This window comes from Rhodnius prolixus, unplaced genomic scaffold (genome assembly GCF_049639745.1).
Source record: "Rhodnius prolixus isolate KJV_2025 unplaced genomic scaffold, Rpr scaffold_1, whole genome shotgun sequence".
NCBI classification, from domain to species: Eukaryota; Metazoa; Arthropoda; class Insecta; order Hemiptera; family Reduviidae; genus Rhodnius; species Rhodnius prolixus.
The window spans coordinates 16,148,036-16,170,149 of NW_027411581.1; the positions used below are offsets into that span (position 1 = coordinate 16,148,036).

Consider the following 22,114-nt stretch of genomic DNA (forward strand, 5'->3'; position numbering starts at 1 on the left):
ACAGGCATAGTTGACTAAGATAATTTTAGAACACGATCCAAATGGCCCCTTATCTGAAAACAAGTGAACAAATTGACTCCATTATCAAATACTTTATACAAACAATCAATAACATTACATGACCTATTACTAAACGTAAACCGAGCCAAGACTACATAGTAAAATAATGATACATTTGTACATTGTCCAGGAATTTCGCTGAACTTGATAAAAACAAATATCGAAGACTTTGGCAACGAGCTAGGGACTCAGATCACAAACGCTAATCAACTGAGTGATGAGACAATCCACGATAGAAATGTGCCCACTATTGTGTGAGCCACAATTTCATAAATAAAGGGACTGTCTACAAACACTAACACCTACCACCACAGAACTTTAGAGAGATAGCCACGAAAATCACCAAGCGACACACTTTACTCTCCGCCATAATCAACGGACTTCAGCATGCTACATCAAAAAGACACGGTATAGCATGATGAACTCGTCTATGGACATTACTCAACAAAGACACCTTATTACTCATTTACAAAAAAACTATCTTCATTATCACAGGAGATTTGAGATAAGTGTTTCAGTATTTAAAACCTCAGTAAAAAAACCAAACCTCAGTATTTAAGAATGGAGTTGCTTTGGCTCGGTTCTCATTCCTATTCTACATAGGATTCACCAAAGTGACATTCTTATTTGCTCTTCTTCCATTCTAGCAACTTACGCAGGCGACCACCTCCTTTTTTCGAGAAATTACATTCTTCCTGCAGCTATAGATAGCACATAGGCCACATTAGACAAAATTATTGACTGTTTTACAAATGACCGACGGAAGTGTGTGTGAGTATGCTCCAGGTGTCTGTACATGTCTATTCTTAGACTCTTATTTACTTATGCTTCCTTATGGAGACTAAAAAGCTGGAAATATTCCAAATTAATGTACTTTGACTCTTTGAGTGCACCTTGGATCATACGGAATGAGCGAATCCGTATGTAAGGTGGGAAGTTCTGAATTGGAAGACTGTTGGTTTACAGATGTGAGCTTCCTCACATTTTATCGATTATTTTCGAACTTCCTCAAGAATTCTGTAATTTTCTAGCTAGCAGCAAGAAGTTTACTTTTTGTTTAAACATTAACACAACATAAATATCTATCATGCCGTCTGCAACCTTTTCGGAAGAAATACTGATTTCAGTGGTTTCCAACAGCCAAATTCTCTTATTGTAATGAACTTTAATGATATGGAAGTCAACGAGTTTTACAAATTCAAAGTGGAAAAAATTTAATTACGGTTAGAAAAAGTTGTTTGAAGTTACATTAGACACTTTCTTCCGTTGACACAGTAGTGATAGAAAAGTGGTTTGGGGGCCAAACCCGGGAAACAAAGTACAAGGGACCAGTCCATGGTTGGACTTTCTGGAACACCAACTATAATTATTTAAATTTAAAAACAAAACTTAATTTTCATATACCCAAGTTAATGATGCTTATTTTAAACAAATTTATCAAATGGGGTGATCAAGAATCCTAATCGATAGGTAAATTTGTTACCTTCTTGTTAATTCCAATGAGTAAAATTATGTTGCTGTTGTGTGAATGGAGTATCTGTCAAACAATTTGCGAAGAATAATTTTTGCTGCTAAATTTTGTCACCTTATTATGAACGATCCCCAAATAAGACAGGTAAGTTTTTATTATTATTATATAGTCAATTATGAGAAATCGAAATCAAGAAATGCTTTTCAGTTGAAGGATTTCATGGAAGTATATAATAGGATAGCTGAAACTTGTTTCAACCACTGCATAACTTCCTTTGCTGACAGAAAAACATCAGACGAAGAGGTACGTATTACTATTTTTTTATTTTTTTTGTATAATAGGTTACTCATTAATTAACTTTAATGACATTTTTACAGGCTATTTGTGCCGATCGATGTGTGAAAAAGTATATAGGATTAAATCACCAACTAATGCAAGTTTACATCGAAATACAACCAGAAATAGTACAACGTAGAATAGATGAAATGTCAAAGTTGCAAGAAGCTGAAGTAAAGGAAAACAGTTCTATGTAAAATTGTTTGTTATAGATTTTAAAAAAGTGTGAAGTCTATCTTATTCTAACCTGATATATACTTTTATAAAATGCCAAAAGTATCTGTGTGCCTTGTTTGTTTAGTAGGTCTTCCTGCTAGTGGTAAAACCACTTTGGCGCGAGATATCATGACTCACTATCAGATGAAATATAATGTAGTTGTTGTTAGCTTTGATAATGAGATTATGTGGGATGGTGGTATTTCTTGGAAAAGTAAACGATCCGCTGTACATTCTTCAGTTACAAAACTCATTCAGAAATATATAACGAGCTCAGCTAGATCAACATTAATAATACTAGATGATAATATGTTCTACAGAAGTATGAGGTATGAATACTACCAACTTTCTAGGGAGTACAGTTTAGGATTCTGTGAAATTTATTTATCTACCCCTTTAGAAATATGCCTAAAACTGAACAGGCAAAGAATTAATCCAGTAGCAGACAGTACAATCTTAAAAATGAACGCACTTCTGGAGGTCCCAAATTCCGCTAATAGTTGGGAGACAAACGTCCTAATTCTTTCTAATCAAACTTTAAGTCAAAATGAATGGTTAAGTATAGAAAAGGTTCTTGATAACTGCTGTTTAAATCCCGTCAAGAATTTTCAAAAAACTAAACAAGAAGTTATACCCCAAAATACTTTACATCTAGCTGACATTGCACTTCGAAAAGTAGTTAACGCTCTTATTCTGAAACGGAAAGAAACTTTAGATGTTTCCAAATTGTATAACTTAAAGCTGTTAAAGAGACGTCAACATATTTTAAGCAGTGTCCGAGCTGGTGAGATAATTCTACCCAATACTCAGGAAGAAAACTGTATCGAATTGTATTCAGAATATTTCCTGAAGTACTTAAGAGGAAACAATTTTAGTTAAGTCATGATTTAAAATTATAATCTGAGTGGATAAAGGCCCTGGAAATGGCTTTAAATTTATTGTTAAATTTCAATGCAACTTTAATTTGGTTAAATAAATTTTTGCTTTTGAGAATTTTTGAAGTCTACTTAAATAAATGTTTTTTTAAGTGTTCATTGAAAAAATTACATCAAATGCCTCTTTCCAAACTTATTGCCTTTTTTAAATAATTGGATCATAGTTAGTTCCTTTTTCTTAGTGGCCATTTCATTTACTTTTTTAAAAATTCTATATTCCGTAATAAGTAAAATTTCGAATTTAACGAAATACAAATCAACATTTTATTTTTAAATATACTGGGAAAAATGGCATAATCGAAGAAATTATTTGTAGAGTTGCTTTACAGATAGTTGAAATAAATATTTTGAGTAGTTCAAAAATATGTATTGGTTGTACATTTGTTTTCTAATTTACTAAACATTGTTTTTCTTAAAAAAACAACACATTGATTTTTAACTCAGAATAAGTAGAAACCAAAAATTAAAGAAAATCGCAGGATTTTTTTAGTGCTATAAAGAATTTTCTTTTTAGTTCTCCGACCTGGTGAGAGAATTGATTGCCCCAACTCAGGAAGGAAAATGCATCGAATTTAATGAAAATATTAGCAGAAATACAATTTTGAAGGATTTCAGTTAAACATATTTGAAAATTGTTTAATGTTTTAATTAAAACATTGTAATGTATGTATATTCAGACGTGCTATCCCAGGTGAATAAGCGCAAAACTTTTAAATAGCTCTGGAATAGACAATATTTGAATGTTGAAATAATTTTTTCATCCAACTTGTGCTCTGTTAATCAAAGGCGGTCTATTTGACTCCCCTGTTCTTTTTAAAAACTGAAATTAAAATAATTGCAAAACTAATATTTTTTCCTTCATGTCAATAGACTTCTTCACAGTAGACTCCTAAATTAGCATACATCATAAGACGGGTATGAATGTACGGATAGACCTTGTGTTAAAAGAAAACAACCAGTTTCTTCGAGTGTGCTGTGAGCAAACCAATAGCAAAGGGACCTTTTATTGAAAATGAACGTTTTGAGTCCTCCTTGTCCGGACGTTCTTAGCTCGCTTCTGTACCGTGATTGCTAGACCAAAGTAAATATGCATTCTTAATTTCCATCTTCTTTTAAATATCAAAAATTAACATTTGCTCTTGAATGATAAATGTTTTGTTTTTTTATTATGGGATAAGCTTATCTATTTTTACAAATGAAGCTAGAACAGTTATTATCGTTCAGCAATTGTTCCAATTTATCATGTATAATGCGTGCAGTCTCAAAGCTGTTATTTTTTTTTTTTTTTTTTTTTTTTTGGCGCATCAACAGCTGAGGTCATTAGCGCCCGGAGCTTTTTCCAGTGCACTGCCGGCCTCCGGACAGTGTTCTCTCGTTACAGACAACACTGTCCATCACCGGACAGTGAGCTGTAAGAAGCTCCTAGGAAGAGAAAATCTAAGGGTCAGCTGCTGGATTCGAACCCGGGACCTCCGCGTGGGAGTCCAGTATGCTAACCTCATAGCTAATCCCTTCCCTCAAAGCTGTTATTATTTTATGTTTAAAGAAAAATGGCTATCTAATTCGCAGGAAGGCCACAGGTTTTCTAAAAAAAATTGGAAGCTGTGTGCTCGAGGGCACAAAAATCACTTTTAAAGTTGGCTAAGTTTAACTATTTCATAGCCGCAGGCCTGTTTGGGTTCATATCTGTTAAAGCCCGCTGAGGTAGTGGTATTATTTGAATTAGCTTCTTTGATCGAAGAATACATGAGCGCCGTCATTGTCTGTTTTCTAATCAGCTCCAGCATACGGCTGTTTTCACAGTGAAGCGCTGAAGGTAGAGAAGGTGCTAGATTGAATCTGAAAAAAAGTAGAAGTTTGTTACTATTTTTTTTTTTTTTTTTTTTTAATGTTTACTACACACCCACGTTTGATAATTCATAAGAAATTGTTACAATGGTTATCTCTAATTTATTTTTGAACTATTTTTCTAGGGAGCGCTTAATTATTAATTAAAGAGTTATGTAAAATATGATTGCCGCTTTATTTCAGATTTCAGGTAGTACGTTTGAAGGAAACATGCTAATTGTGAACACGAATAGAAAAACAAATGAAATATATAACAAATTTATTTAACTTTGTGACTATATGTAAGTTTATCAGAATCAATTAACAGCGAGCCAGAAATATCAGCACTGAAAACTACTGTTGACTGTCTCACCTTGTTTTCTTTTTTTGGTTTTCTTATTTTTCAGTTCCTCCTACTTTGTCTGAGATAGAGACAAATCAGTAAGCCTAATGTCAAATTTATAACGTAGGCTAACCTGCCTAAGCTAATAAGCCTAATCTGGCACCAGGCAAAATGGCCAAGAATTGAAAAAAACAAATTTCTTTCCGAAGAAAAGAAGTTGATGGCTCCTAAGTCAACCAATTGATGTGCTAGATAGGGTAAAACCTTGAGAATTCTTTTCCATGGAATATTTTGAATAGCATGAAGCGCTCTCTCTTTCTTGCGGAAAGATCTTTGTCCGTACCACAGTTTTCATTTGATAATTTAATCTGGAACTGGGCTTCAAAATGGAAAAAACTGCTCTTAGCAACACGGCTTTCTGTGCTCTCTTACTTCGAGTAACATTAAATAATAGAATTGCTACTTTAAAGGGGTTTGCATCCAATCACTTTTACAGTTTTAAAAGATGAACACGAAAGAATCTCCCAGAATTATTTCGAACTATCTACTGTCTAAAGAAAAATATGGGTTTTTTAATTGTATTTCTATAATTTTATAAACATTAAATTATTTTACCTTCTCTAAAATGTAAACATTAATTTAAAAATTATAAATTTGTAGCCTTTTTTACTTTCAAGTTATAATTATATATCTTCTTAATAAATTACAAATATCCAACCTCGGCAGATCTGCATATAAGTTAATTTCTTCTAATTTGAAAGAGCCCCATATTTGAGATGGTTGCCTAAGAATGAGACGAAACATCAGTACGCAATTCCAATCAATCGCGCTTTCACTGGCTAAAATTGAGAAAACATCTTGACTGCAGTTTTCCAAATGTGCATCAGGCATCAAAATTTTCTTTTGGATTGCGGGTTGCCACTGGTAAGGTTTATTGTCGTTCTCCTAAAAAAAAGTTGCCCTACTTTAGAAAACAAGGCAGATTTTTCTTAATTTTTTTTGTATTCAAAATGCATAGATCTAGGGGTATTTTGATTCATTCATTCTTATAGTATACCTGAGGTTCTATCTAAACTACTAGTTTCTATAATGATCAAAAAAAGGTACAAACCTTAATCAATAACACACCAACATTTGCTACATAATAATTTCTAAAAAGAATCTCTCTCACACGACCTGGAGTTGTCAGAAGTATATCGATGGAAGAACAACCTGTTTTAGACGCATGCTGTTCTTGTAAAAAAATTGGTACTGGGCCTTTCACTGTGAATGCTACTGTTTCTCGACATAATGGATTATCGCTAGATGATTCCATTAATAAGTTAAAATAAATCTATTATAGATTTTACTCTTTCCTTATTCGGTGTTTATTTGTATCTAAGGAAACTTGGTATCATTCCAAGCAATAACTATTACTTTCAAACTTAATATCGATAATTATCCGTAAAATCCAATAGTTAATCATTACAATAGCTATAGTTACTTACGAATCTAAAGAATGTAATAAAACGGTATTATATATGACTTATTAGTATAATTGCTGAAACGAAATAGTGTGATGAATGGATTCTGCTGTACAAAAAAAAGTTAGAACCAATTTAAAAGCGATCGCTTGTCAGATATTATTATTTAGAAAGTCTAAAAGTGAGTTCGGAAGCCAAAATACAGTTCATGTAGAGTATGTCTACCAGGATAATACGAGAAAGGCGATTAGAGATCATCACATTCTATTTATTTCGTTTTTCAGACTCGACCGCATCTAAGACATACAGGTCTAACAGAGGCGCGTTATTCACTTTAATTTAAGCGCATTAGTACATTATAAACCCAAAAGAATTTTTGTGTCATATAAATTTGTTTATTTTCGGTTGACTCTGGAAATGACATCCCCGACTTGTTGCCAGAAACTGCAGTCCATTTTCAATCAACTACCGCGAAATACATGCCTCATTTTCTTAATGGCGTATTAGTCTTATCTTTTTTTATTCATGACAGAAGTACAACTTCATTTTATTTTACTATTTTGGGTTATAGGGGAGATTATGGCAGGAATCAAATGAAAAAATAAAACGTCTAAATTCAACAAATATATCGTATTATCTGTTTTTTTTCTATTTTTTTAAAAATTCATATAGTTTTTACTTACTCTAAATTACAATTTCACACATAACTGCAGTGTTAAAAAAGACAAGAATGTGAATAAGCCTTAACAACCCTTTGAACCCAATTATATCGGAATCTGGAATTAACCAATGCAACTAGGTATCTTATAAATAAACTTCCCTGATCTGTTAGACTTGGTTTTTCAAAATTTTCTATTGTACCCTATTTGAAAGTAAGCAAATTAACCTTCGATTATAGAAATAGCACTTGTTTGAAATATTTCCTAACATTTTCTCAAATATTTCAGTCAGATCAGAAGTAAATGTTTAAAAGGCAATTTGTAACCTTTGACTTCCTTTTTTTAAGACAATCTACTTTAAAAATTGACTACTGGCCCACCTAAAAGAGTTTTTCAATGAATTAAACAACTTGATAAACTAACATTGTTGAGTGCTCGTGAACACGTTTTCTTGCAAAACAAATGTAATTTCCCATACGAAGATAAAAGGAATACTGGAAAATGATATACAGTTTGAAAGCCTATTAGGCAACGAAACTTTTATAAAAAGTGCCAGCATGATGATGATATCGACACGGGGGGGCGATTCAGTGGCCACCTCGTTCACCGGATTTGACGCCTATGGACTATTTCCTTAGGGGATACATGAAAAACCAGGTGATTATTCATAACTTTTTTCTTTCTTTTCTTATTTCTGCTTATCTAAAAGCATTTCTAAATCTAGGTATATCAGAATCAAGCCGGAATTGCATCTGTAGATGAACTAAAGCAAAGAATAATAGATGCCTGTAACTCGGTTAAATTCGAATCTATTTCTTTGGCAGTAAGGGACAATTGGCAAGAAAGAGCATGTCTGTGCAGCTCTAATGGTGGAGGCCATTTCGAGCATGATCCGTAATATTAATGAGGAGTGAAATTTATAATAAAATAGTACTTTTCTTCTTATTCAATCAAAAAACTGTTATAATATTAACATTTTGAAATTTATTATAAGAATCATGTTTTCATTCATAACTTGTAAAATATCGCTCAAAGAAAAAAAAACCGTTCAAGTAAATTTTTCTTAAAAAAAATAGAGGAATCTATTTCTGAAATAAAAGCAACACCTCCTCATTTGAAAAAATGAAGTTGGTGCCTGTATCTCGCTTCTGGAAGCACCAAAAAAAAATTTGCAAATAAAATTTGGATTTCTAACAAAAAACTAAGGGAACATGTATTTTTTAAGTTTTTTTCTCTAGCTATCTTAGTTTCCGAGAAAAAGTCGTTATCCATATAGCTTGGGACACCCTGTATATAGTTGTATTTTTTTTTTTTTTGCGGAGCTGAATCTTAAGCAAGTGAGGGAGTTACTTTTTCGAGATTTTCTTAAATAAGAGCTCCAACCATTTTCTTTAAACTTATATTTTACAGGATAAATTTTACTTTTCTGTAATTTTTTGAAAACTGCTCTTTCTTATTTGAATCACTTCAGAATAGAGATGAGGTATGCTTTCCTCGAAAGTTTCATGTCAAGTGTCATGTTATTGTTTTACAAATTAAATGGTGTAGATATTAAGAATTATAAATGTCTTGGAATCTGCATTAAATAAAAGTTTTAAGAGGTAAATTTAAAAAAGTACAGTAAGTGTTCACACCAGGTTTTTAATGAATAAAGTAAACGTTTTTGGTCCTCAGTAGTTTCGCTGTTATCCAATAGATAGGGTGGCACCCTTGTTCTTTTTAAAATCTCTCTGAACGTGTTTGTCGCAATCACAAGTGAATAACCATGAGTCATGTCGCTTTAAATATTATCGGGGAAATACATGACTAAGCAGCTTTGACAAGGCATTCATAATAAACACGTAAAAGAGCACTGTCATGTTTCCTGAGTTAAGGCTACCTAATGATCTTATATTGTATTTTGTTCGCAGTTTCAACGCGTCATCATCAATGAGATTTTCATTATAATTGTCGTCTTATTACGTTCTTGTACTAGAAGGAAAATATTTTGCGATTGTGTCAAGTTTTTTTTTTCAGAGGAAATGTACGTTTTGGGCTCCTCTGAACGCGATAAAGTTATTTTTAGAAAATGGTCATGGTGCGTGTTAACATGGGTGTGCGAACAAAATATCTCAAAACTATAAACTGCTGAAAACTGAAAGTACATTTTGATTGGATTGAGACCTGACAGGCAGCAACCTAGCGATCAAAATTCCTTTTAATCGGAAATGCCAATTCACTGAGCGGATTTGTAACTTTTTTTTTTGAGATTTGATCAAAAATGGCTCCAACAGTTTTCTTTAAGCATTATTGTAGCAGTACAATTCATATTGTACTCATGGTGGTCTATAACCCTTAATTTCTTAGAAAAATGTTTCAAATAAAAATTATAGATATACATATAAGCAACTAGTACACCGAGTTTAAAATCGTAGGTACCAATTTTGAAAAAATCATTGAGTAAAATAGCACTCCCGTTGACCGATATGGGCAAACACACCTTATTGTGTGTGGCATGCTCTATTGAAGACTTAATTATGTGCGATTTTTCGTTTTAACTTAGTACTACATAAATACACAACCTCTCTCTCTCACACACACACATATATATATATATATATATATATATATATATATATATATATATATATATATATATATATATACCCACCATAGACCAATTTAAACCTCCTTTTCGGACTCAGGAGATCTCAAAACGTACATTTCCCAAGAAAATTCACAATCGAAAATCTGTTCGATTACAATTCCTTCTCACTGAATAGATAAGAGAAAGTAAACAAAGCAAAGAAAAAAAATAAAGGCTTGATGCAATAAAAAACTAACTCTGACACTCAAATAATTAAAACTGTCCGGTAGGGCAGTATAAAGGTTAATCGTCCAGAGTATCTGTCAATAAATTTTCTCTATGTATTACGCCAGAAGTATGGTCTCACATTAACCTTAAATGATTCATTAGAGAGAAGCTTAACCCCAACCCTCCTACGGAACTGCCCTAAGAAGCATTTTAAGAAGATGGAGCCGTTTTCAGTAAACTCCAGTAAACTGAAAAATCTATTTAATAAAATAATACTTCCAGTTGATTGATTTTTGTAGGCCAAAAGCCTATTACCGGGTCTCTTGGTAGCACCGATTCGAAATAATAAATCTAAACTTTCTGGAATTTTCTGTTTTTGAGTTGTTCTACAAATACTGCTAAACCAATTTGTATGAACTCACTTTTTCGGACTCAAAATTTCAAAACAAATATATCTTGTAAAAATTCAAAATCGAAAAATCATAAGGACAAAATATTTTTTTCTTATTAGTTGAGTTAGATAAAGTAAAAAGATCATGATTTGCTAATGAATTTATCGAAAGCTATGTTTTCCTCAAAATTAATGTTGAAACATTTTATAAACTGAATGACAAAAATAATTTCTTTTCCTGTTTATAATCAGCGAAGGTTCTAGTTCTAAAAATATAGTCTTAGTTACATAAAACACAAGGCATTGCTTGAACTTCGCTTGACGTAATAATGACGTTTTTATAGTAAAGGTCATATTAACAGTTTTAATAATTTGTTTTCAATACACTTACAGATATCAGGAACATAATTATGCATCTGCAGAAAATTTAAAATTTAATCATATGAAGTAACTCTATTATTCATGCATTATTCGTGAAAATATCAATGGCTCTTCTAATGTAATAAAGCTTAAGTTACACAAGTGGAAAAAAGATTATCATAACATAAACTGCTGGTGAACAAAATTCATGTTACTTAGATTTTTCTGTTTACTGGGATTTTTTGAAATCATCTCCAACCATCTTTTTAAACTTCGTATGCTCAGTTCATACACTTGGATAACTTTATTAGTAACCTATTTCCTGAAAAATGATTCGTAGGATAGTTCTGTCTGAATGGTAGGGATAAGCTTCCTTCTATTGATTCATTTAAGTCTAATTTACGGTCACATTTCTTTCATAAAATCAGTAGGAATTACTCAATATTTTTGTATATTACTTATAACCATATTTCGTGCATTGCTCGAGTTCCGCTGATATTTCGCAAGATACATAAATAAAGTAGAAACGTATATATTAAATTTACTACTTTTAGCCAGTAAAAGGGGATATCCTTCTAAATTTTCAATTTAGTTCTTAGTAAGATGGCACGGTCACTTGAGCCCAAGAAAATAGCTTTTGACCAAGTCGTATCTTTAAGATAGTGATTCAATTATTGGTAGTGACCTCCTGTCATCACATTCGTGCATATTTTTATATGTTATTGATCAGCTTCCGTATTTCAAATCCCAATAATCTAGTTTCCAATTAAATTTCTCTAAGCAACTATGTATTTAATTCCCATACTGCTGGTCCCAGAAATATGTTTACTATCCAGTTTCATAAAACTATTCCTCAAAAACTATTTAGATTAAGAAATGTTTTATAAGGACTATGAGCACGGAAAGATCTATCTTAGATATTCTCTTTCTTGTAGCTTTATATCTCCCCCGCAACAAGAGAACAAGGCTCGGTTGTTGGCATTGCACTGAAAAAGACTTCTTATTCCATAAACTAAAATGTTGACGCTTCTTAAAATGTGCTAAAAAAGTAAAAGTAACATATTTCTTCGTATGCCATATAGTTGTAAAAGTTTAAAAATGAATAATTAAATCCTTTATTTTTAGTTTAATAAGTTCTTCTATTTGGATTCGTTTCGCAACTCATTATTTTTAGTAAACCAACACTGAAGCTAAAACATTGAAGTTAATATGAAGCAAACCTTTTTTTTTTTTTAACCTACGCCTTCACGGTCAATGGCTACTTCGGCCATGCGACGTCTGGCACCCCAATATAAAATATTATTTTTTTTGTGTGGGTCCGTGAGCATATTGTCCCGGACATCCTGCAGTTGAGAGCATGCTAGCAGGTGCGGACCGTTCATAACATCTCCACAAAGCACACAGATACTACTGTCCTTACTGCCAATTCGGTGGAGATGCTTCTGAAGGTAATCATGCCCCGTCAATAATCTAAAGCATGCCACAGCTGTTGATCTAGGCAGATCGGTGGGGAGTCTTCCTTTGTTATTTCCAAGCACCTCCTACTGCTTCCCTTGTGCTTTTCCCATGAAGCAAACATTGTAAACTGTGAAAAAAGATAGTAGTGTGAGTATTTATTCTGTTTCCGTTCCAGTTTTCCTATTTTTCCATTATGTTATTTTACAAAGTTTCTGTTTTTTCCTTTTCTCGTAATCTCTCCGAGCACATTAATCCAACCTACAATTCAAAGAATTATTTGTGGTTTTTTTATTTAATCTGAAAATCATCATTCAATGAATTGTTTTTCACCTGTTCATGTAACCTGTCAAGTAAGTCTCAGAAAAGTAATAAATTAGTGGTGGCGGAAGAACACAGCTTTCCATAAAATGTTTCTAACAAATAATAGAGGTACGCCGGCCTCGAAGTGGTGATCCCAATTTATAATAAGTCCACACTACATTTCTTCTGTTTTTTTAATACACTGGTGCAATTCACTGATTGGTAAAATTTGCTAAACATTACCCTTCTTTTATCCTACCTTCATTCATTTTAATTCCGTAATAGTGCCTGATCAGATAGAAACTACTCTATGATTCGTTTAAATTCAATTATTTTATTGAAATTTCTTTTTATTAGGTCATTTAATTTTTCATTAAAGAACTCTGTTGCTATGATTTTAGATTTTTTAAATAATTTTTATTTCTCAATTGAGGACATCCAAATTTTATATTAAAGCCATGTTTTAATTAAATGTTATATTATTTTATTTTAATGAAATAACTTAAATAATTTTATAATTGATTTTCAGATTGAAATTTAGAATTTTAAGTTACTATCGCAAAAAAACAAAAAACAAAAAATCGTTTTATCTACCAGGAGGCAGAACAACGTCATATTTTTTGGAAATAAAATTGTTGGAGAGAAATGCTGATTTGTCACAAAATGCTACCTTAGGCTTATGCAATACGGTTTTGACTTTCCTAACAAGTAAAGTTTATTTAAATTGTGTTCGAAGACCGGGGAAAGAGACAACAAGCCTAGAATTATGGTTGTCTCATTAGTATCGAACTTGAAGAAAAAGAAGGTGCTCCAGAATGACAGTAAGCTTAAGCGAAACACCATTTACACAACAAAAAATATAGATAAAGAGAAAGTTTCAGTGGAAAGAGTTGATTCAAGTTCATACATAATTAAAAGAATTAGGAAAGAATAGTGGGATGGGAAGAAATGGGCTTGTAAGAAGTAGAAGGCAAATTTTATTAGTACCCAGATCTAATTAAAAAAGTGAATTCGTAAATAGTAGAAGGTAAAGATGAAGGGTTAGTAAGGAAATGGATGAAGAGGATGAAGGAGGTTTGAGTGAAGTAGGAGCCTCTGAACATCTGAAGAAACCGAATACAAGAAAGAGAATTAAGAAAAATCAAGCAAAATTTTCAAACCTTCCAGTCAATTTTCTCAAATATTGTTAAAGATCTTTTTCGCACCCGCAGTGATTCCAGCTTTCAACAAAGTCAAGCAAGAGGTAGGGAACATACTGGTGAATGAATCCACCCAACTATTTTAGTATTGTTGCTTACAATGTATGCAGTTTAAATGATTTCTATAATTTTTAAAATTCCTACAAATTTCTATAACACAGATTTTTTTGGTTTATTTGCGAGTCCATTATGTATTGGTATATTTATTTTTTCCCTTTATTCCCGCAATATAAGTAAGCTACATATAAGTTGTTTTGAATATGATTGGCTTCACTTATTACTTTAAAGTCAGTAGTATTTTCTTTTATTTATTTTTCCTTCTCTTAATATATAGAGAAAATTTCATTTTATTTTTTTCTTATATAATAATGAATAAAGTTAAGTAGAGACAACCTTTCATACAGTCTATGGACCATGAGTATTTGTCAATTACTATGTAGTTATATAAATTGTAATTTTGTAAATATTTAAATAAAGACCTATTTATTATCATCGTTGAATAGCACCCAGTCTTGTCATTTTAAACTTTAGTTTACCTTCTGAAAGAATTGGTTGGAAAGCCAATCCAACACACCACAACAATAGATATATTTTCATTCTAAAAGAGCTGAACCCTGGGCCAATCGAACAGTTTCATCTTCTCATCAGAATCTGCAGGTTATTCAACACCAGGCTCATAAAATGCATTTGTTAGCTCAATTTGGTCCGAGAAGAACTAACATATCAACCTAAATTGGCTGTCTGATCTCAATTTCCTCCATTACTTGCACGATGTATTGTGCACACTTTTTTTAAAAGCCTCTCTCAAAAGGCATTTCAAGAAGGTCCAGGCACTCCTTGGACAAAACGATCGGCCGCCTCATTTCACTTATGTCCTAGAGAACCCTGACGAGAAAAATCATAAGTCCACTTACCAATTTACGCCCAACAGTCCTACTACACCAGCCTTAAATCATACTTCATAGTACTTACTATAATAAAAGGTAGAGGGGAATTGTTAAACCTTAAATTCTAGACCATACAGTAAGGAGAGTTGCCATTTATGTTCCTTGTGCAGTCTAGACCAAAAAGATGGAAAACATTTCATTGCAGTCTGTCTTGTTTTGAGTGAATTTAGAATCAGGTATTTAGGGAAAAGAGAGCTCACACAGGCAGAACTGATGGATGCGTTAAATGGTAAAGACTAGGACAGCCTATGTAAATATGTTAATGTAGCCAGTCGATATAGAAATTTGTTAGTTTCGGAATTTAATTATTAAGAAGTAAATGTAATTTGGTTTAATTAGGGTATTATTTTTAATTATGTTCTTATTCCTCATTATTTATTGTATTATTTTCGCTTATGTAATTTTTTTTATATTCATATTTTGGCAGCTTTTCTTTTTTTAGTTTTTGAGTTTATTTTAATATAACTCCTGGCAGACGGTTATTATACCATGCCTTTTAAGCTTTCATTTTAAATTTTGTCATTTTATTTTTATATTGTGTATTTAAATAAAGCTTTTTAGTACAACTACTTCATAGTACTTACGTTAGGTCTGTAAGGCTGCATCCCGTCCAAGAAGACTACCCTAGAAATATACTCGTTCTTTCTGACACGAGCTTGACATCACCGATTTATGGTAACCAGCCTCTGAGTTTAAATGTTAAATTTGGTCTAGTACCAACAAATTGGTTTTCATCAAAATGCTTAACCGGAGGAACCAGTTTCCTTAAACTATTGAGTAGATGTACTTTTACTTCTATTCATTCATAATAAAACTGATAGCTCTTGAATATTTAAAATAATTTTTTATAGCATTTAAGAGGGATGGCACAATAAGCGCCACTATTTTGGTTGCGGTGCTATGAGGCACAGATCCCGCCCAGCTATTTTAATCCTTAATGCTTTTAGTGCATTAGCATATAACCTTTATACCCACCAAAAGACGTGAAGGAAGAAGCTTGCTGCTCAATTTATTTTTTTTAAACGCGTTAATCTAACAAGTCTCCGTCTACTTTAGAATCAACAATAATCAAGCATATTATGATGGATAAATTTTAAATGGAAATAAAATGTTCACACGTTTAGTATTACAGATTTTTACTTTAAGAAAAACCTAATTAGGACAAGACTGAAGTTTATCTGGAAAACTTCCTGTTTATTGAAAAAAAGAAAGAAAATGGAATAAAAAAAACTCAATTCAGTAATGCTTAAATGGGTATATATTTTTTGCTACCATAACAAAATAGAAAAAATGATGAAAAAAATGAAGAATGTAAAGAGCAAATATAATTTAGGAATGCTTTAATTTAGTTTCCGCCACGCAATCTCAGTACTAGATGTAAAGTTGATTCCTTCTGAATATTATAATCTGACAAGGTGCGACCATCTTCCAATTGTTTCCCTGCGAAAATCAACCTTTGCTGGTCAGGTGGTATTCCTTCCTTGTCTTGAATTTTCGCTTTCACATTTTCAATAGTGTCAGATGGTTCAACTTCAAGAGTAATGGTTTTTCCAGTCAAAGTTTTCACAAATATTTGCATACCTCCTCGAAGTCTAAGGACAAGATGCAATGTTGACTCTTTCTGAATGTTATAATCAGAAAGAGTTCGACCATCTTCCAACTGTTTCCCAGCGAAAATCAACCTTTGCTGATCGGGAGGGATTCCTTCCTTATCTTGAATCTTAGCTTTTACATTTTCAATTGTATCAGAAGGTTCTACTTCTAAGGTAATCGTTTTTCCTGTTAAAGTTTTCACGAATATCTGCATACCACCTCTAAGACGAAGAACTAAATGAAGGGTGGACTCCTTTTGAATATTGTAATCAGATAGAGTTCGGCCATCTTCCAACTGCTTTCCAGCAAAAATAAGACGCTGCTGATCTGGTGGGATTCCTTCCTTATCCTGGATTTTGGCTTTAACATTTTCAATAGTATCAGAGGGCTCAACTTCAAGAGTAATTGTTTTTCCAGTCAGAGTTTTCACGAAAATTTGCATTCCTCCTCTCAGTCTGAGTACAAGATGTAGAGTTGATTCTTTCTGGATATTATAATCTGAGAGAGTGCGGCCATCTTCTAGCTGCTTTCCGGCGAAGATTAACCTTTGTTGGTCTGGTGGAATTCCTTCTTTATCTTGAATTTTGGCCTTAACATTTTCGATAGTGTCAGATGGTTCAACTTCAAGTGTAATGGTCTTTCCTGTAAGAGTCTTCACAAAGATCTGCATACCCCCTCTGAGCCGAAGAACCAAATGAAGGGTGGACTCCTTTTGAATATTGTAATCAGATAGAGTTCGGCCATCTTCTAACTGCTTTCCAGCAAAAATAAGACGCTGCTGATCTGGTGGAATTCCTTCTTTATCCTGGATTTTAGCCTTTACGTTCTCTATTGTATCAGACGGCTCAACTTCAAGAGTAATAGTTTTTCCAGTCAGAGTTTTCACAAAAATTTGCATTCCTCCTCTAAGCCTTAGTACAAGATGTAAAGTAGATTCTTTCTGGATATTGTAGTCAGACAGAGTGCGACCATCTTCCAACTGCTTGCCTGCAAAGATCAATCTCTGTTGATCTGGTGGAATACCTTCTTTATCTTGAATTTTAGCTTTCACATTTTCTATCGTGTCAGACGGTTCCACTTCTAAGGTAATGGTCTTTCCAGTTAAGGTCTTAACAAATATCTGCATTCCTCCTCTCAGTCTTAAGACAAGATGAAGAGTTGATTCTTTCTGAATATTGTAATCAGAAAGGGTGCGCCCATCTTCTAACTGTTTCCCAGCGAAAATCAACCTTTGCTGGTCAGGTGGTATTCCTTCCTTATCTTGAATCTTCGCTTTTACATTTTCAATTGTGTCAGAAGGTTCTACTTCAAGAGTAATAGTCTTTCCTGTAAGAGTCTTAACGAAGATCTGCATTCCACCTCTGAGACGAAGAACCAAATGCAACGTGGACTCTTTCTGTATATTGTAATCAGACAGTGTGCGACCATCTTCCAACTGCTTGCCTGCAAAGATCAACCTCTGTTGATCTGGTGGAATACCTTCTTTATCTTGAATTTTAGCTTTCACATTTTCAATTGTATCAGATGGTTCTACTTCTAAGGTGATGGTTTTTCCGGTTAACGTTTTGACGAATATCTGCATACCACCTCTAAGACGAAGAACTAAATGAAGGGTGGACTCCTTTTGAATATTGTAATCAGATAGAGTTCGGCCATCTTCCAACTGCTTTCCAGCAAAAATAAGACGCTGCTGATCTGGTGGGATTCCTTCCTTATCCTGGATTTTGGCTTTTACATTTTCAATAGTATCAGAGGGCTCCACTTCAAGAGTAATTGTTTTTCCAGTCAGAGTTTTCACAAAAATTTGCATTCCTCCTCTCAGTCTGAGTACAAGATGTAGAGTAGATTCTTTCTGAATATTATAATCTGAAAGAGTGCGGCCATCTTCTAACTGCTTTCCGGCGAAGATTAATCTTTGTTGGTCGGGTGGAATTCCTTCTTTATCCTGGATTTTAGCCTTTACGTTCTCTATTGTATCTGACGGCTCAACTTCAAGAGTAATAGTTTTTCCAGTCAGGGTTTTTACAAAAATTTGCATTCCTCCTCTTAGTCTGAGTACAAGATGTAGAGTAGATTCTTTCTGAATATTATAATCTGAAAGAGTGCGGCCATCTTCTAACTGCTTTCCGGCGAAGATTAATCTTTGTTGGTCGGGTGGAATTCCTTCTTTATCCTGGATTTTAGCCTTTACGTTCTCTATTGTATCTGACGGCTCAACTTCAAGAGTAATAGTTTTTCCAGTCAGGGTTTTTACAAAAATTTGCATTCCTCCTCTTAGTCTGAGTACAAGATGTAGAGTAGATTCTTTCTGAATATTATAATCTGAAAGAGTGCGGCCATCTTCTAACTGCTTTCCGGCGAAGATTAATCTTTGTTGGTCTGGCGGAATTCCTTCTTTATCTTGAATTTTAGCCTTAACATTTTCGATTGTGTCAGAAGGTTCAACTTCAAGTGTAATCGTTTTTCCTGTAAGGGTCTTGACGAAGATCTGCATTCCACCTCTGAGTCGAAGAACCAAATGCAACGTGGACTCCTTCTGTATATTGTAATCGGATAGGGTACGACCATCTTCCAACTGCTTTCCAGCAAAAATTAATCGTTGCTGATCAGGAGGGATTCCTTCCTTATCTTGAATTTTAGCCTTTACGTTTTCAATAGTATCTGAAGGCTCAACTTCAAGAGTTATTGTCTTCCCCGTCAACGTTTTTACGAAGATCTGCATTTTCCTGAAACACCAATTAAACAGCTATTAGTGCACAATTAGGCCTTTGGACGTATATTTTAGCATATTTTAATATTCAAGCAAGGGCTTATACTTTTATAAATCTTCATAAAAACCTTCGTATTTTACCAAGGTAAAACTCACGAAGTACTTCTATAGCAAAAGTTTTTACTATTGCGAGATCTCGAGTCTGTCTTACTTTTAGTAAACTCGTATTTGAGGACTAAAATTTATTTAAAACATTTTTTTAATATGTTTGGATGAGCATTTTCTTTACTATAAAGGGCTATATTGCACATTGGAAACAAATATGTATATTTATATTAGAAAATAATGTGTAAAACTAAATTACCCCAACTTTATAAACGTTTCATTTAAGTTAATTGGAAAAAAATTCCGGGTGGGGCGCACGAATTTGATTACTAAATTAGATCCTTAAATTTCCTACTACGATTTTATGAACAACTAAGTTAAAAAAGTTAACGATTAAGAAAAAATTCAGAACTATACAAAAAAGAATTTAACAGGAAAATTATGGAATAAAAGTACAAATCTATCTATGGGTAATGAAATACTAAATTTGAATGACAAAAAATTGAAAACCTGTTTAGTAGATAATTTTTTCAAATGAGAAACGTTCTTCGAACTCGGAATCCAGCATAATAGTTTTCCAATCAATTATAATGACCAAAAATTAACAGTATACTAAGCCATTCAAGATTTTAAAAAATCGCCCATTTTATAAGTCCAATTACCAATTAGGTATCATCTAACATTTTTGTAACAAATTAAAAGTACTATACATGGCATCCCCCACTTACAAAGCAACGCATCATAACCACTAAAGACAAACACCAGCCCCTTGCAACGTAAGTAATACAAATATTTAACTAAAAATTTTCGAAAATTATGTAACACTAAACGAGCACTCCTAAAAAAAAAAAAAAAACTTAAAGAAATTTTTCTGGTAAAATGTTTCAAATAAAAGCTGAAGGGCTACGAGGAGCAATTAATAAGTATGAAGATAATCATTACTGCAGTTATTGAAAAAAAAAAAATGCTAAATAGTAAATTTTGGTAGAACGACTGTTTCCTATTCAAAAAAAAAAAAAAAGGTAATTTTTGCAGTGACTGTTGACATATTTGTTAACATGGTGCAATAGAACCTACTTATATTCGTATTGAAAATAGATTAATTGTTGCAAAATAATGCGTGACGGAATTAAATGAAGAATGTCTGATGTAACCATCCAATTCTAACAATTCTCGAGTTTTTGAGTTTATAGAAATCTCTCGAACACAAAAAAATATTTCCAAAACAATTATTTAAATAAAAACATTTAACACAAGTTTCCCTGCAAGAATGACTAATATATTCCTGAAACTTAAGAAGTGGATTGCAAGAGCATGAGCAGGTGTGATAAATAATGGAGATAAACATTTTGAAATGTGAACAGGGATTATTGCGATATGCGTGGCTCAGAAATGGAAATTGTAAACACCACGCGTACACTATATGATGACATTAAAGAAAATCGCTGGAGTCAATAATAAGAAAATCTCAAAAAAGTTACAAATCCGCTCAGTAGTATTTGGGATAACGGATTTTGACCGCAAGGTTGCGTCAGGTCTACTGGTAGCGTTCATTCTAATGTAATTCATTCATACACACATTTTCAAAATCTACTTTTACGCACTTAGGGGCCTCTCAAAACGATTGCAACATATCCCTAAGCAAGAATAAGTACAATTGGTGCGCGAAGGTAATCGATAATCTAGTATGTGGCTATAAGGCTAAACCTGATGTGCTTACGTAGAATGGTTAGCGGTTGGAAGGGGTGTCGGCCATTGTTAGTATCGAAACTTGCAGACCTTGTTTCCCAATTTGTAAATAAATTTTCTAAGAAAAAATATTTCACAGTTCTACTTTTATAGTTTTCCATTTTACTGAGCTTTAAGATATCCCATCTATCCTTTATCTTCCTAACTGACCTAATTTCAATTCAGTGTTGGAGAAAAGTTACACAGTATTATGTTAAATGTATCAACAGCTATTAACAAGGTGAGGCCCTCCGACAAGCATATTGGACAGGTGAAATATGTAAATGACCTTCGCCCCAATAAGCTACTAAAGATTAAAGTACAATTTTTTGTTAAGAGTTTTTTGCAACTTTCTCTACTGAAGTCTCAAGCTCTCAATGTAATTTAAATTCATATAAACAACGAATTTAGTGTCAAAATAAACATATTTCCTCCAGCAGCTGACCCTTAGATTTTCTCTTCCTAGGAGCTTCTTACAGCTCACTGTCCGGTGATGGACAGTGTTGTCTGTAACGAGAGAACACTGTCCGGAGGCCGGCAGTGCACTGAAAAAAGCTCCGGGCGCTAATAACCTCAGCTGTTGATGCGCCAAAAAAAAAAAAAAAAAAAAAAACATATTTCCAACAATTTAAAAAAAAACTGATTCGGATTTGAGTCAAATTTATTCCAACATGGCTGCTTCAGAAATCAATAGCGAGTTAAATCAAATAAGAACGGTAAAATTTATCAGAATTACAAGTAAGGCAACAAATAAAAATATTTTTTATATAAAATTCAAAGTATAGTCGCAAGAACGTTATTACGCAACAATTTAATGAGTACTTGAGGTCACAACTGAACATTTACAAAATCAACTTCCTATTTAAACAATATTACAAAATTATTTCATGAACACACAAATGCTAGAATTACAATTCGAGAAATTATACTTAACTAAGTAAAAACAAAATAATTTTAAACTACTTACTTTTTTTAATTATAACGTGTACTGCACTCCACTTAGGGTTGAGACTGCAATGGCGAGAACACGCACTGGGATCACCTATAAGGCATTACGGAGCTATCGATTTTCCGGTGACGTCAGAACTTCTATATGTTGGCACTATTCTATTGGCTGATAAACTTGCAGTGCCTCTAAAACCAAAAAAAAATGAAAAAAAAATGAACAATTTAAGCAAATAATCTGTACATTTTTAAATTATTTTATTATTTAAATAAT

General features: G+C 33.0%; 4 protein-coding genes and 1 long non-coding RNA gene across 5 annotated transcripts in view; 2 read left to right on the plus strand and 3 right to left on the minus strand.

Moving 5' to 3' along the window:
- The first annotated feature begins 1,515 nt into the window (after window positions 1-1,515).
- On the plus strand, window positions 1,516-3,115 carry LOC141447165 (mitochondrial import inner membrane translocase subunit Tim10 B-like). Its single transcript, XM_074114447.1, has 3 exons — window positions 1,516-1,675; window positions 1,739-1,834; window positions 1,909-3,115. Exons 1-3 carry the CDS (start codon window positions 1,589-1,591, stop codon window positions 2,062-2,064), a joined length of 339 nt encoding a protein of 112 aa, XP_073970548.1. The 5' UTR covers window positions 1,516-1,588; the 3' UTR covers window positions 2,065-3,115.
- Window positions 2,135-3,115, plus strand: Pstk (Phosphoseryl tRNA kinase). Its single transcript, XM_074114279.1, has one exon. The coding sequence runs from the start codon at window positions 2,135-2,137 to the stop codon at window positions 2,960-2,962; it is 828 nt and encodes a 275-aa protein (XP_073970380.1). The 3' UTR covers window positions 2,963-3,115.
- Window positions 3,116-4,288: 1,173 nt separating this feature from the next.
- On the minus strand, window positions 4,289-6,892 carry LOC141447103 (nicolin-1-like). Its single transcript, XM_074114309.1, has 3 exons — window positions 6,300-6,892; window positions 5,907-6,133; window positions 4,289-4,857 (listed from the first exon to the last, which is right to left on the minus strand). Exons 1-3 carry the CDS (start codon window positions 6,501-6,503, stop codon window positions 4,650-4,652), a joined length of 639 nt encoding a protein of 212 aa, XP_073970410.1. The 5' UTR covers window positions 6,504-6,892; the 3' UTR covers window positions 4,289-4,649.
- Window positions 4,289-22,114, minus strand: part of LOC141447220 (uncharacterized) — a 111,093-nt gene continuing 93,267 nt past the window's right edge. The window contains exon 2 of the long non-coding RNA XR_012454217.1: window positions 4,289-4,541. This is a non-coding gene — a long non-coding RNA (uncharacterized lncRNA). The remainder of the gene's footprint in view (window positions 4,542-22,114) is intronic.
- Window positions 16,000-22,020, minus strand: LOC141446736 (polyubiquitin-C). The gene is made up of 2 exons (XM_074113457.1): window positions 21,863-22,020; window positions 16,000-19,078 (listed from the first exon to the last, which is right to left on the minus strand). The coding sequence occupies exon 2, from the start codon at window positions 19,072-19,074 to the stop codon at window positions 16,105-16,107; it is 2,970 nt and encodes a 989-aa protein (XP_073969558.1). The 5' UTR covers window positions 19,075-19,078; window positions 21,863-22,020; the 3' UTR covers window positions 16,000-16,104.